At 44.8% G+C, this 14,908-nt stretch overlaps 1 protein-coding gene across 1 annotated transcript in view; it reads left to right on the top strand.

The window, feature by feature from the left end:
- The window catches only part of CACHD1 (cache domain containing 1), a 76,589-nt gene that overhangs the window by 57,159 nt on the left and 4,522 nt on the right, over positions 1-14,908 (top strand). Inside the window, exons 11-24 of the mRNA XM_088522416.1 lie at positions 192-315; positions 1,530-1,647; positions 2,175-2,343; positions 4,128-4,270; positions 4,867-5,048; positions 6,597-6,707; positions 9,053-9,175; positions 10,415-10,514; positions 10,640-10,756; positions 12,109-12,269; positions 12,871-12,957; positions 13,175-13,291; positions 14,113-14,264; positions 14,645-14,806. Coding sequence (XP_088378542.1) covers positions 192-315; positions 1,530-1,647; positions 2,175-2,343; positions 4,128-4,270; positions 4,867-5,048; positions 6,597-6,707; positions 9,053-9,175; positions 10,415-10,514; positions 10,640-10,756; positions 12,109-12,269; positions 12,871-12,957; positions 13,175-13,291; positions 14,113-14,264; positions 14,645-14,806 — 1,866 coding nt within the window. The remainder of the gene's footprint in view (positions 1-191; positions 316-1,529; positions 1,648-2,174; positions 2,344-4,127; positions 4,271-4,866; positions 5,049-6,596; positions 6,708-9,052; positions 9,176-10,414; positions 10,515-10,639; positions 10,757-12,108; positions 12,270-12,870; positions 12,958-13,174; positions 13,292-14,112; positions 14,265-14,644; positions 14,807-14,908) is intronic.

Genomic DNA, 14,908 nt, shown 5'->3' with positions numbered 1-14,908 from the left:
TGGTGATAACATTCCTTGTTTACTTACTTTTTGAAAGCATTTCTGAAAATAAGAAGAGCACTTGTATGTAGTTACTGTATTTGTTCTTTGTTCTCTCTGTCCTTAGTGGATATAATGCATTCAACGTATGCTTCATTATATGCTTATCTCCAGTGTGTGGATATAACGGATTCGATGTGTTTCTGTTTCAGGATACACCCTGATGCATCCGTCCCTCACGAGGCCCTACCTGCTGTCGGAGCCGCCGCTCCACACGGACATTATTCATTACGAGAATATTCCCAAGTTTGAGCTGGTGCGGCAGAACATCCTCAGGTAAGGATCCTCCGGAGTGCAAATCCACACGCTAGCAGCCCTAAGAGCACTGGAAGGATTCTCAGAGGGGAGTTTAAGAGAATATATGGTGTAGATTCCTCATCGTTATCACTGAAAGTTGCTTTTCTTACTATGTCTGGATGCTCAGATGGAATTGAGGACCGATCTTCTTTTGCTAATGCAGAACAATTCTGTTTTTATTTTTCCTCCAGCTTTCTTCATTGTCTCTGATGTGCTAAGCAGTGGTTTCCACAACCCATGTAGGGGGAGAATCTTTATAACCCCGCAAGTCAGGAAGATTTTCCAAATATTTGGTCTGGGTTTTTCTTCCTATCCAGTAATTCCAGTTTCACTCCTGATACCTTTTCTCTCTGTTGGAAGATCAACTATTTTAGCTGTTGGTAGATAGTTATTATGGCTGCTTAACATTGTAAGATCATAATCATAAGGCTGGCTGGTTCCCATCTGATCTTTCTCTTTGCTTTTCTCCTTTCCCTCTAGTAATTTTGATGTTCTTCTCTGTGTTCTCCAAATTTCAGAAATCATTTTAGTGTTGAAGTGCCAACAATTGAACTGTTATTTAAGATAATTAACTCCTGTTAATTCCTTTGCACTCATTTTTTCGCAGCATTCTGCAGCATGCCAGAATATTTGTACCTTAGGTTATGTCCTTCCTTCTGTCTACCTTTTTTTTCTAGTTGGATCTGGGTGTCTTTTTTAAGCTTTGAACATTTCTGGTCTGAAAGCAACGTTAGAATAGGCAAAGGTGCACTATGATATGCATGAACAGTTCTGCATGTTTAAGCCTTGCTATTATTAGGTATAATTTAAAGTCTACCTGCTGCTTCTTATCCTGTATTTAAATTGATAGGAAATGAGTACCATTCCTGTATTCATAATGTATCAGAAAATGATAAGATCGTGTCCTGTATGACGGTGCAGAATAGAAGATTTTTAAGGCTTAAGATATTTTTTTAAATTCATTTTGCAGTTGAGAAAGTCAGGTTTTACTCAAAATATGCTTCATTGCATATACTTGCAGGAAAATATGCAGGTATTTTCAGGAAACCCGGGCAATCTTTTCTTCACCAAAGATATATAACATTCAACCCCTTGGCTCTTATGACGGCTTTATGGAAGTGCAGTAGATGAGTTTTGTTGAAGAGCTTTTGCAGTGTTTAACAAAATGCTGGCTCTTGTTTTTACCAATACAGCATCCCCCTGGGCAGTCAGATCATTACGGTCCCTGTCAACTCCTCGCTGTCTTGGCATGTAAACAAACTGAGAGAAGTTGGAAAAGAAGCCTACAATGTCAGCTATGCCTGGAAGATGGTAAGTCCCTCAAAGAAAACCAGTGCACGGTTGCATAGAATAAGTTAAATTATTACAGAGTGTATTAATATATTGAATATAGTGACGTATGAAGTATTGCTCACACGGAAGTATGAAAAGTTTGGATTACATGGGAGCATGAATGCTGTTATTTTGTAAAGTTTGCATTATTGGAACTGAGGAGGATGTATATGCTACAGGCTCTATTACCTACTGGAAGAGTTGTGTCTTTTTCTCCTTATCAGTAACAGAAATAACAGTTGTACACAGAGACCAGTGTGGTCTGAATGTTTTGTCTGCCTGGTTCTTTGCTGCACGATCAAATCCTTGTTAGATCCTGGAAGGGGAGTTGTCTGTTGTCAAAGAGAGTGGGATTATGGTCCTGGAGAGGAAGGCTAAGTGGGTTGCCACCTTCCCAAACAGGATGGCGTGAGCGTTTCAAGAAAACATAATAAGGGCTAAATAGAAAACAAATGCTATAAAACCTACATGCTTCTGTTTGCTTGATGATTTGCTGTGTTTTTCAGGTCCAAGACACGTCCTTTATTCTGTGTGTTGTGGTGATACAGCCAGAAATACCTGTCAAACAGCTTAAGAATCTCAACACCATCCCCAGCAGCAAGCTGCTGTATCACCGCTTGGATCTGCTGGGCCAGCCGAATGCCTGCCTGCACTTCAAGCAGCTGGCAACCTTAGGTAACGCCTTCCTGCGCTTCATCCGTGCCCTGTGCGGGTGGCCAGAGGAAGAACTCTTCCCACAGAGCAGTGGAAATGCCCTCCTCTTGAGGAGCTTTCCTGCGAGGCAGGTTTTCTAATTCGTGTTGCCTTTGTGCAGCCCTGCTCGATCCTCGCGAAGCTGCTGAGCACTTGGGCAGCGAACGCAGCAGAGCTCATCCTCAGGGTGGGAGAGAACTGACCTGTGGGTCTCGCTCGATCTAGTTCCAGCAACAGGATGGGGAGAGATGTCCCCCGTGGCCTGCGAGTCGCTCCTCTTGGCTATGAAGCAGCTTATTGGCAAATGGCTCGAGCGTGGTGGCCGGGCACACCGCACTGCTGTTCTGCTGACTTGGGATCTATGCAGATTTTTCACTGCCATAAGGATTTAATGCCATCGATTTTGACACTTGAAAGTCAAAAGTTCAGTCTTTGAGGGGAAACTCTGAACTTTAATGTGCAAAGTTTCCAGATCTTCTGTACCTGCAGAAGGTTCGCAGGTCACTGACACGTTTCAGAAAGGCAGGCTTCTGCTGTTGACAGCTACAGTGATTCTCTTCCACCTTACTAATTTCAGCAGTTGTTCAAGCACTTGTGAAAGAGGCAGGGTCAACATGTCAGGAGAAGCTTTAATGTCTGGAAAGGACAGGGAGTTTCCAAAATCTTTTCAGAAATGTAACATATCCTAAGAATATGTTAGTGAAGGGAACACATCCAACACATCATAAGTTGCAAGCTTTCACAATAATTATTCAATTTTTGGTTCTTTAAAATTTATGTTATATTATAGAAAGTTCTGAATTAACTATTGGTTTTGGCAAAGTTTGAAGGTCTGATAGCAGATTATAGAATAGTGATAACTGTCTTGCTACATGGCACTGCTGCAAATAATTAAGTGAAATTAGACTGAGGAGTTGTGGAGGAGCTTGATAGTCCTATGGAAACTGCTTTGCCAGTTGTTTAAAACACAAGAGATTTTGTTTAAATGTAGTGCCTAGTTTTGGTTGTCTTATATCCAAAAATGCAAGCTGAAAAATGGAAAATATCTCAACAACACAGTGCTAAGATGAGAAATGGAAAAGCTTCATGCAAGAGAAAATGCAGTCACAATATTTGCTCTGCTAAGCAGATGAAAGACTCAAATAAGTGACTGCTGTAGATATGGTTGCTTGATGTATGGTGATGGGTTGTAGAGGAATATGAATAAAGGGAGACAACTTCACTTAGTCTGGTAGGATTTTTTCCTCTGGAGACCCTTGCACCCCTGAGAAATCTGGTCTTTTTGACAAGAAATCCAAATTTACGTTGTATTTAAAATATTCAAGAAAAGTCATTCTTAGCCTTCAGCTCTGCATCATCGTCATGGATCTTTTTCTGCTCTTCTGTGTTTTCCTTAACCAATGTAAACCAGATCATTAATTTCTTCTTTATCGTGAAACCTTCTTTTCTGAAGGTTATTCAAAAAAATTGCTTGAATTATGGCTATCACTAGAAACTGCAAACTGTGTTAACTACCTATGGGAAGTAGCAAAGCCTGGTGGTCCCAACCCTCACGTCCCCTCACGTGCAGCTCACTTGCACCTGAAGCAGGGGGGCCCTTTCCACTTTCCGTGCTGAAACCGGAATAGCGGAGAAGCCGGCGCATCCCTGCGACTCCTTCCGCTGGCCGCACTCCCATGTGGGCCTTCACGTCAGCTCCCCGCTCATGGTCAGAGTCTGTGCAGTTCATTGTCCTCTTAATTTCCTCCTGTTTCGTTCATTTTTAGAAAGCCCCACGGTCATGCTCTCTGCAGGCAGCTTCTCCTCTCCTTACGAGCACCTGAGCCAACCCGAGACCAAGCGGATGGTGGAGCACTACACCGCCTACCTCAGCGACAACACCCGCCTCATCGCTAACCCTGGCCTGAAGGTGCGCTGCCGCCTGTCCCCCCGCCGCCTGTGTCACACCGCTGGGGGGACCTCCACGTTCATGAGGTAGCAGAGGCCCTGCAGCACTTCCCTCCCGATGCCCATGGCGTTGTGGAGCTGCAGCGATGCCTCCCACCCTGCGTGGGCAGGAGCCCCGTCCCCTCCTGGGCTGAGCAGGCCTGGAGTTGTTATTGGAGGGCTTTGAGGCCAGCAGGCAAGAAAGAGCTGAGAGAGGAAAGGAGGCAGAGGATAAAGAAAATTTGCAGTGACAACCCTAAAAATGAATGCTGGAAAAGTGGAAGCTGTAAGGAATTCTTAGAGGGAAGTATCTTTGGGCTTTTAGGCATATAAACAAGAAAATTCTGTTGAAACATTGACATTTTGCAAAGCAGACTGTACTGTGGAGCTAGTAGCAAGGGCACTTCGTTATAACCAGCCTTTCCCCCACGTAGGAAGCGCAAGGTCTTGCTGGTGCGAGGTTAGATGATCTACTTGCACTTAGATGGTCTCTGATGGGTCATTGGGACACGCCGTGAGCAGCTCATCCTCTGTGAGCGCCTTGGGGGGACCCTGTCAGCTCTGCCTTTTGCCTTGCAGTTCTCTGTCCGCAACGAGGTGATGGCCACCAGCCACGTCACGGACGAGTGGATGACCCAGATGGAGATGAGGAGCCTCAACAGCTACATCGTGCGCCGCTACATCGCCACCCCCAACGGGGTGCTGCGCATCTACCCCGGCTCCCTCATGGACAAGGCCTTCGATCCCAGCCGCAGGCAGTGGTGAGTTGGGGTCCCGTCACCCACGCGGCAGGAAAACATTTAGTTTCAATTCCATGGAAAACCTGGTTGCTGTGGCCGGCTCTAAGCTATTAATCCCAAAATGTTTCTGCAGCAAGTAAAATACTTGATGCTTTAATGCAACTAGCTAAAGCCTTTATGGCTGTAATTTCAATCCTTTCGTTTTGAGTGGTAGTTTCTGTTTCGTAGGCCCCTTGTAGCAGTGGGACTATAAATACACAGAAAAGCAGCAGTGCTGATCTTGTCATGCCTTTTTCACCTGTGAAGGATTGGCTGATGTGGCGCTCGGTGACCTTTGCAGCTCCTTGTGGCATTCTTAGTCGTTAATACTTTAATGGCTTTGTTGCTGTGTTTACAGTGGGTTTCCTCACTTAACTCCGGGTAGGAATTTGCCGGCTTCACTGTGCTCTGTTAATTATGCACTAGCATCTGATTTAGGAAAATATTTGTATAAGCTGCAGATGAGAGCCCGAGACACTAGAGCACTCGAGCGTGTTTTGGCATGTGCTTTGCTAGAAATGAAGGAGCCAGGGACTGCTCAGCTTCCTGCAGCCCGTGGAGAATAGTTAATGTTGTTCCGAGTGTGTAGGTTTTCTCCCATTTTGTTGTTTTCTGGGTTTTTATGGACAGATAAGGTGATGGAATTTTTCTCTTTTGGCAAGATAAATGACAAGCATTCCTGCTGCAAATGGACTGAGCATGCCTTTCCAATCCCGTGTGTCCATTTCTAAAAGCTCCTTTTTTTTTTTCTTTTTTTTCTACCTTCACAATTTTTTGCTTTTTTTTTCTATCTTTAGTTTTAAAGTTTAGTTTAGATAGTTTAAAGTTTTTAGTTTTATACACCCTGAGGTAGTTGTTGTGCACATGCAGCCCAAGGAGGAGTGTTTTGGAAAGAACATGCAATCCAGAGTACCAGACTAGTAATAAAACAGAACTCGGTTAAGCTACTTGTACAAAACAAGAAAAGTGATTTTAACAATTAGAGTGTTTTATAAGTTTTCCTCTTGCTGTAGAAGATGTTTGACTGCATTGTGGCTTATTTTATGTTGCAAGCAAGTTTTCTGAGAAACTCTAGTTTGCAATTGTTTCCTGGCTTCTTTTTGCCTATAAGACTGGCTTGCTCCTGTGCTTGCCCTGTAATGATGTGGATTGTGCTTGCTTCGAGAGCTCAAGTCTTGTCTGGCTCTGGCCGTGTGTTGTTCTGGAAAAAAAATAGTAAAATTACTTTATACGTATTTTACCCTGAAGTGAATTGAGCTATTTTAATACGTTTGTTTCACCCTGAAGTGAATTGAGCTATTTTAATACGTTTGTGCTGAGGAATTATTTCTTGAACCAATCTGAACTATTTCAGTTCCGGGTTTTAATTATGCGTGGGTTAATTTTAAGATCCGTAAGCAGAAACATTAATTCAGGAACATGTTGTTGATGCTTGGCAGAAGTTGTGTCTCTGGGAAATCAAGGGTGCTGCCTGCAGGTTTTAAGCTACCAGTTCTCACTAACCCAGGTTGCTTCTTCTGCCCTCCGTAGGTATTTGCACGCAGTGGCCAACCCAGGCCTGATAACGTTCACGGGGCCCTACCTAGATGTCGGAGGGGCCGGCTACGTGGTCACCATCAGTCACACGGTCCATTCTTCCAGGTAGGCTGTGGTTTGAGGTTTGTGCCGAGCAGGAAGACTCCGAGTTACCTTCTAAAGAGATTTGCATAGGGGAGAGCAGAAATGCAGGTTCCAAGAACTGAAAACCAAAGCTGTTCTTAAAGTGCTTTTGAAGAAATATAGCCTTGTTGGTGCAGTGGAAATAGTATATTGAAATGCTGCAAAATAATCCATGCATATGAATAGGTTTGTATTCTTTAGCTTCATTAATATATTCATATATATTCATTAATATATAGTGTATAGAGGAAAAGATTGATTGGCTGAGAACGTGCTCCTGGTGACATGAGACAGGGATTCGTGTATCCCAGACGAGGACGTAGGAGGGGGAGAGGGAGCCCTTTCATACGGCAGTTTTGGATGTGTTCCCTGTTCCCTCTCTGCTGGTAGCCAAGCAGACTGATCTACTTTTTCATCAAGACAGCTAATCTCCAGATTTCCTGCAGTTTGCTGAGGCTGCTTGCACACAGAAGGGGCAGGAACCCGTGGAGGTTTGGAAGGGAGCGAGAGGTGAAAGGAAATCTGCCTGCCTGCTGGCAAGGCTCAGTCCACGCGACTGTCTCGAGTAAAGAGCCATCCTGCACGCTCCAAGCAGTGTCATTTTATCACGGAGCTGTTTTATGCCAGGGCTCTCAGGCATGAAAGAACGTAAGGAAAAGCCTGTAAACTTTGGCCTGGACTTGCAGTATTGCAAAAAAACGGGTGACAACACTGGTCTAGGGATTAAACAACCACCTCCAGCTAAAGGACCCGTGGTGTTTAATTAGCCATCTGTCAGTGTTGATAAAAGGAGTGTTAGTGTTTCCTTCGTTCTCAGCAGTTAGTATTGCCGCCATGAGAAGTGAGGCCTTCCTCTTTTCTGAATATTTTTACAGGGCTGAAATGATCCTTTCCTCAAGGACTGGGGCATTTTTTGTTTCAGTGATCCAGCAGCCGAGATCCCGCTGGTTTGAGATGTACAGAGTTAAAGGAGCTTGTGAGCAATTAGAAACACCAGAAAGTTTCAGAAATACTGGTTGTTCATTTTGGCTTTTATGTGGAGCCTGTCCCAAGGTTTTCACTGAGCAGGTGGCTTCTCCACACTCCATTTAATATCTGTCCAGTAGAAGGGAGCTTTTAACTCAGTGCTGGTAAATACACTCCCCAGAGCAGCAGAGTTTAGGGCAGTTGCTCTTCCACTCTTCTCCAGAGACATCTTGGCTTCGCCTGTGTTTTCCCACCCCACAACATGGCTTTATCTCTTTTGGCAGGAGTATTGTCAGGCTTGTTGTCTGTGTGGTTTTGCACAGAGAAATTGCTTAAGAAAATATGCCCTTCTCCGAGGAGAGAGAGAAGCGTGATTAATGAAAACTCTGATTTCTGTCTCGAAGGGATGGTTCAGTTCACTTCAACAACTGCTGGCCTGGCTCATTAGGCTGTGATTAAAGAACAGTTAAACAGGGTTAGGCAGATGGGAATGTGATTCCTAGGTAAATATGACCTCTAAAGATTATAATCATATGCAGTTATAATCTCCAAACAGTTCTTAGTTAAAAACAAAAATTTTAAAAGTGCAAAACAGTAGAATTAATGGACATGCATCCATCAGAAACTAATATGTGGGTTTAAATTACAATATTCATTTATCTGGAACTGAAACCTGTCTCTTTGCCCAACTTTATGCACTGCTCTGCTTTCTTTTTCTGACAGTTGGGAGTAGGAGATTGATGCACGAAATTATTTAAAGCAACTTTCATCAGAAAACCAGAAGGAACTAATGCTTAAAAATTAAGTTAAAGTGTTCCTAGTGTTCCTAACAGCTTTTTGCCTACTGGAATTCAGCAGTAACTTCAGAACACCACAGCTTCACGCCTTGTCCCACGGAGTTAAATGTGCCTGTGCTCCTTCACTGTCATCCTTTGTCCCATTCATTCTCCCTGAAACGGGTAGAACTAAAAATAAATCAGATTTTTCAAATAGGGATTTTAGCTTTGAGGCTGCCGTGTCGTGTCCAGCGCGGGGGCAGCCCAGGGCAGGTCGGCCGGGGACCTGGAGCGGGCTGCGAAGCAGAGGAGGTTGTTGGATGGACGTGCTTGGGGAATTCTTAATTCTCACTTGTGTCAATAAGAATTAAATGGAAAATAAGTGCTGGTCAGATCTAAATTTTCTTAGAGGACAGTCTTCAATTTAAGAAAACAAGTGAAAACTAAATTCTTGAATACGTAGGAATGGGTTTGAGCTGATCGTTGATGTGCTAGGGAACCTAGTCCCTCTTATTAATTAGAGAATTGAGTTATTAAGCAAAAACATTTTCAAGTCTGTTTTCATGTTATTTTTTCCCTTTGCAGTGCACAGATGTCATCAGGACACACTGTGGCAGTGATGGGCATTGATTTTACCCTGAGATACTTCTACAAAGTTCTCATGGACCTGCTGCCGGTGTGTAACCAAGACGGAGGAAACAAAATTAGGTAAACCTTCCCTTTCAAGTAATACATATCTTTGGCCTCCTTTTTTTTTTTTTTCCTCTTTTTTCTTTTTTTTCTTTCCCCTACTGTTTTTCTTCTTTCACCAGAGGAGGTCACATGAGGGTGAAAAAACAGCAGTAGTTTGGGTATGCAGTAACTCGATGACATGGTTTTGGCATTGTCATTACTTGTTTGTTTTTAAACCTTAAATTTAGGAAGGGAAGTGGCTTTCTGCTATTGTGCCATTTCTTTCTTTGTTTGATTTGTGGGGGTTTTATGTTTGATGAGGCGTAACAGGCGTATCAGGTTTTTGGTCTGGAGTTCTTTTTTTTGGTTTTGTTTTGTTTTTCTTTTCCTGTTTAAAAACTATTCATAACAAAAGGTCTCTGCATTCCAGAAATCAGGAATGTCAGGCACATTGTTAAATGCTTTTTTTAGACCATACACAGAAGCCGGATGTGCAGGTATAGAGAGAGCTAGTTTTAACAGTTCAGCAAGTTTGTTTATTTATTTATTTTAATGCATCTCTACAAAGCATTCTTTGGGTAATGACACGTGCTGGGGTACTGATAATCACGAATGAATCCAAAGCAGAGAACAGAGGCCTGGTGTAATGCATTGCAGAGCCAGGCATTGCAGATTAAAACCTCTCAGCACACTGTTTTCTAGGTGAGGATCCTGGGGCACAGATAGGATATAATTTCACTGAGATCACACGGGAAGTTCATAAAGAACCAGAAAGGGGAGAGGAAAGACAGAGAAAAATGAAAATTAAATAGAGGTCATTTATCACCCCTCAGTTAAACTTGAATTCAAGGCTGCTTCTAAAGCAGGAGGTCATTAAATGAGAGTGTGAAATCTGTGTTCAGTTAGTCATAGGATAGATTAATAAACTGTTAAGTCTTTTGAAGTTCATGATGCTTTATATTTTATTTCTGTTTGTTCTCAAATCAGACTTGACAATACGCCGATTGGCCTTTCTTTTTGTCACTAGTCGGTTCTATTTTCATGTTCCTGATGTCTGTCCAGGCTTGCTGCAACAGAAACAGGTTTAAAAGCTTCAGGGAAATACGCTTATATTCTTTAAATACTTTTTCCAATGAACTTTTTTAATGGTCATGTTCTTCTTATTAAATGGAAGCCTTATTCCAGGTGTAAGGGTCGTATTATATTTCACAGTAGTTTTTCTAAAAGCCAAGGAATTCTAACCAGAGGCTGTACCCTTGCTTTGTTGTGGGGCAGGTGCTTCATTATGGAAGACAGAGGGTATCTCGTGGCACACCCAACCCTCATCGATCCCAAAGGACACGCGCCGGTGGAGCAACAGCACATTACACACAAGGTTTGGCTCTTTTTTTCCCATGGCTTAGAGCTACCTTTAATTTCAGAGATTGTAAGGAATGCAGACAAGTTGCTGTTTGTGCATGTTTTTAAAAAAGGCATAAAATCCTATATGTCTCCCTTTAGGAGCCTTTGGTGGCCAATGACATTCTCAACCACCCCAACTTTGTCAAGAAGAACCTCTGCAACAGCTTTAGCGACAGAACAGTCCAGCGGTTTTACAAATTCAACACCAGCTTAGTGGTAAGTGTGTGTGTGTTTTTAGTTTGCTTCTGAGCTTGCTTGGTTAGGCTGGATTCCTTTTGGTAGGAACACAAATCCTTGCCAGCACCAGCTGAAATGACACCAGGGCCACCCTTTTGTGTGGGTTGGCCTCTGTCTGCCCTCTGCAAACACGAGGTCGGTGATCTGGAGCGCAGGCGTTTGCTTGCACGAGTCAGCTGCCCACCATGGGGTACGGATGTGAGAACTGGCCAGCTGTGCCTGCTGTCAAGCACTAGTCTAGAAGAAGGTCTCTAGCACGAGGTTAGAAGTTTCCAGCAACAGTTGGGAATTTTTGCATCGCATCCAGCCATCGGACGTCTCATTTCCAACTCTGACTCATGTCATATCCTCCTGAGATATGGACAGCAAAGGTCTTTAGTAAACTTCTAACTAGGTGGCCAGTGCATTTACTGAAAAAACGTACATGAGCATCCAGGGTATATAATATGTCAGACCACAGTCTTCTGAAGAGCTGGCCACATGATCCTCCAGCGTGTTGTGCATGAGCTTCCTCTTGCCTCTGCCTTGCTCGGAGAGCAGAGCCAGAAAAGGCTGTCATCTCTCTCTATGTCCTGGATGCTGATGGCAACGGATCCACTGCTTTAGGACCTCTATAAAATAACGCAAAAGATGCCAAGCTCCATGGGAGAAGCCGTTCTTTAATACTTTCCAATTATTACTGGGAGGAGAAGGTGGGAAATGAGCGTCAGAATTATTTGAAAGTTATGTCATGAGGCATTGATTTATGTCAGATGAGTTTGAACATTTTCCCCACATTTGAAATGCAAAATAGCAAAGTGTAAAGGAAATGGTATGGGACAGAGCAAAAACTTAAGATTATGTCATGCAAATCAGTACAGCGAATGAGTTTGCCTCCCAAATAGATTGCAGCTGTGGGGCACCGTGGTGTGTTTTTATAGTACATGTGCCAGGAAGCTTTCAGCGAGTTTTGGTGGTGCCTCCCAGTCAGAAGGAGCCTCTTTGGGAAGGGCAGAGCTGGCTGCCACGCAGGGAAGGGTGGGTGAGCGGCACGTCGGAGAGCAACGTAACCCACTTGTGGTGGCGTTTCAGACGAGGCCCCCCCCAAAAAGCACATAGTCGTGGTGCTTCTACTAAGGCTGGTTCTTCTATCCTCACCAAAGTCTTCTCACCCCATGGTAATTTGAAAGATAGGGAAAACACAACAGTTGGAATGATTTTATTGCAAGGCACCTGAAACGAAGGTGCCCTGGGACACCCGTGTCCCCAGCCCTGCTGGGGAGGGGGACGGACCCCAGCACCCCAGCAAAGGCTCCCTAGGCCGCCTTGCAACCCACCTTGCTTTTCCGCAGGGAGACCTGACCAACCTCGTGCACGGCAGTCACTGCTCCAAGTACCGGCTGACGCGGGTGCCGGGCACCAACGCCTTCGTGGGGATCGTCAACGAGACCTGCGACTCGCTGGCCTTCTGCGCCTGCAGCATGGTGGACCGGCTGTGCCTCAACTGCCACCGGTGAGCGGCGGCCGCGCTGAAACGGGTGTTCCGAGAGCTCCGCGCGGTGCCACCCGACTGAGAGCAAAGCAGTGGCTTTAGCTCACGCCTGCTTGCCCTTGGTCGTGCTGTTAGCGGGTTAGGAAACACTCAGGGTTGTTTTCTCGGACATTTTCATATGCTTTGTTATGCATCAAAGACCATGACTGCTTAAGTTCCTCAGAGAGGGAATAATCTGTGGTTAAGGCTCTTTGCTCTGGCCTATTAATACCCACTGTTTTATGTGAATTAATGTCTTTTCTTCCGTGGAGGGGGGCCTGTGCTTGCAGGAGGTATCAGCATGACCGTGTGTGTTGCACTGGAAGGGAGCCTTGTGTGTAGGCTGAGGTCTAATAAGGCTTGTCTGGGGGTTGTTGTCTGCCTTTTGGATGTAGCAAGGTGCCGACTGTGTCCTAGCCGTGAGGTCGGATCCAGGAGGCTCTGTTAAAGCACGGAGCCAGGTCCCCGTGGCAGCCAGGAGCAGCCTTCACCGAGGGCCAGGGAGGCCTTGGGGTGCCGGTGCTGCGCGCGGGCGGCCTGATGCTCATGCTTCTCTCTTTTTCTTCTTTTCCTGCCACTCAAGAATGGAACAAAACGAATGTGAATGCCCTTGTGAGTGTCCTCTGGAGGTAAACGAGTGCACTGGCAACCTTACTAACGCAGAAAGCAGGTGAGGACCCGTGTTCTGCTCAGCGGCATAGCTGATGGGTGACAGAACGGACAAAACGGGCTGCTAGCTCATGCTGTCTTCCAGCTGATGCGGGATTCATCATACAGTACTTTTATAAACATAATTAAGTTAATCTGATTTGTAGTAAGTCATTTTTTTCAATGTTTGTGCTTTGATTACTCCTTATATCACAAGGTTTTACTTTCTGCCCCTGCAGGAATCCTAGTTGCGAAGTTCATCAGGAGCCGATGACTTTCACAGCGATTGATCCCAGCCTCCAGGATGCTCTGCCACAGTGTATTAATACTCAGTGCAATCAGAGAACAGAGAGCGGGTAAAGTGGAGTCTTCCATTCCTGAAAATACCCTGTGCTCTTGAAATGATTAGGAATGTTGTTTCTTCAAATTAAGATAGCTCTTCTTTATGAAATTTAGAAAGGAAAGGAGAAAAGTCTGCTGCCAGACTGAGCTGTTATAACACCCACTCCTGATGCCATTAGGCTGCAGGGCAGAAATATAAGACCTCAGTATTCCTGCTTGAGTCACGTAGCACATTAATAGCAAACAAATGGCTTTCCTGTCACACTTTGTGACTGCCTACATGAGAACCAGCAGTTGTGCGGTGGAAGAACAGATCTGCTGTTCAAAAGACGCTCCTTTTAGCAGAAGGGAAGTGTTTGTCTGTCTTGTGTGGGATTTGTGGACCAGAGTGCTCATGCAAACCAGAGAATGCTGCCAGGGTGGCGAGCTGGGAGCACACAAGAGGTCTGAGAGCTTCCTGGTGGTTTCTAGTTTCCTGCTTCTCTGTTCTGCTGCTGGCATTGCACAGAGCAGCTTAATGGCTTCTCCATTTTTTTGCCAGCTATGAGTGATCTCCACAAACTGGAAATTGTGAGAACACCCTGTGTTCTGACTAGAATTCCCAAGCTCTTACCTCTCTCTTCTTCCCAAGCATTGCAGAAGAGGGCTGGGACCTTACTTGGGCCTCACAAGCCTGAGAAATGTCTCACTGGAGTTATGAGTGGGAAGTTCTCCATTTGCTCAGTCTGAGCAACAGAGAAATAGTAAAATAAAACAAGGAGTCTTGCAGGATGCTTGTTCAGATTGCAGATGGTCTTGAAAGTAAATCTTTTCTGTCTTTGTTTCAAATTTTCAGGGATTGCTTTGGTGTGTTGGACTGTGAGTGGTGTATGGTAGACAGTGATGGAAAGACCCACCTGGATAAATCCTACTGCGCCCCTCAGAAGGAATGCTTTGGTGGCATCGTGGGAGCAAAGAGCCCCTATGTGGATGACTTGGGAGCTATAGGTAACTCTGGTTTTCTAAATAGCTGCTATTTTAGCTGCTGGTGTTTGGTAAGACACTTTCAGTCAGTGCATGCTTCAAGTGACATGTTTAACTTTTATGCTAACTGTGGGTTATCCTAAAATAGTACATCAGGCTGTAAAGGCTTGGCATCAGGACTGTTGTGGGTATTATGTTTTTGAAAGGCTTCATGTAGCCCAGTGTGTCTTGCATATTCCCGTCCTTAGGATGAGTGTTGCCCTCCCTGAATTTCCCTTGGAAGCGTGCTTCCCTGTGCCTGCCTTCCCTGGAAAGCCTTCTCCAGCCTTCAGAGATGTTGGTGCAAACTTCTCAGCAAAGCATTTATGTATTTATTGTACCTCTGATTCGTCCCTTTGGCGCAGGGGACGAGGTGATCACTCTGAACATGATCAAAAGCGCCCCGGTGGGGCCGGTGGCCGGCGGCATCATGGGCTGCATCATGGTGCTGGTCCTCGCCGTGTACGCGTATCGTCACCAGATCCACCGCAGGAGCCACCAGCACATGTCACCTTTGGCTGCACAGGGTGAGCAGAGAACTCCGGAGAGAGAAGCAGGGCTTGAGAATTTAAAAGAGATTGAATTTAAAAGAGAATTTAAAAGAAATTCACCCATGCATGTAGTGTCAG

The sequence above is a fragment of the Tinamus guttatus genome, unplaced genomic scaffold (assembly GCF_059628265.1).
Source record: "Tinamus guttatus ecotype Peru unplaced genomic scaffold, ASM5962826v1 Tinamus_guttatus_pri_ptg000153l, whole genome shotgun sequence".
Classification (NCBI taxonomy): domain Eukaryota; kingdom Metazoa; phylum Chordata; class Aves; order Tinamiformes; family Tinamidae; genus Tinamus; species Tinamus guttatus.
Note: the sequence above shows the minus strand (reverse complement) of the source record. Positions and strands in the feature narration are given on the sequence as shown.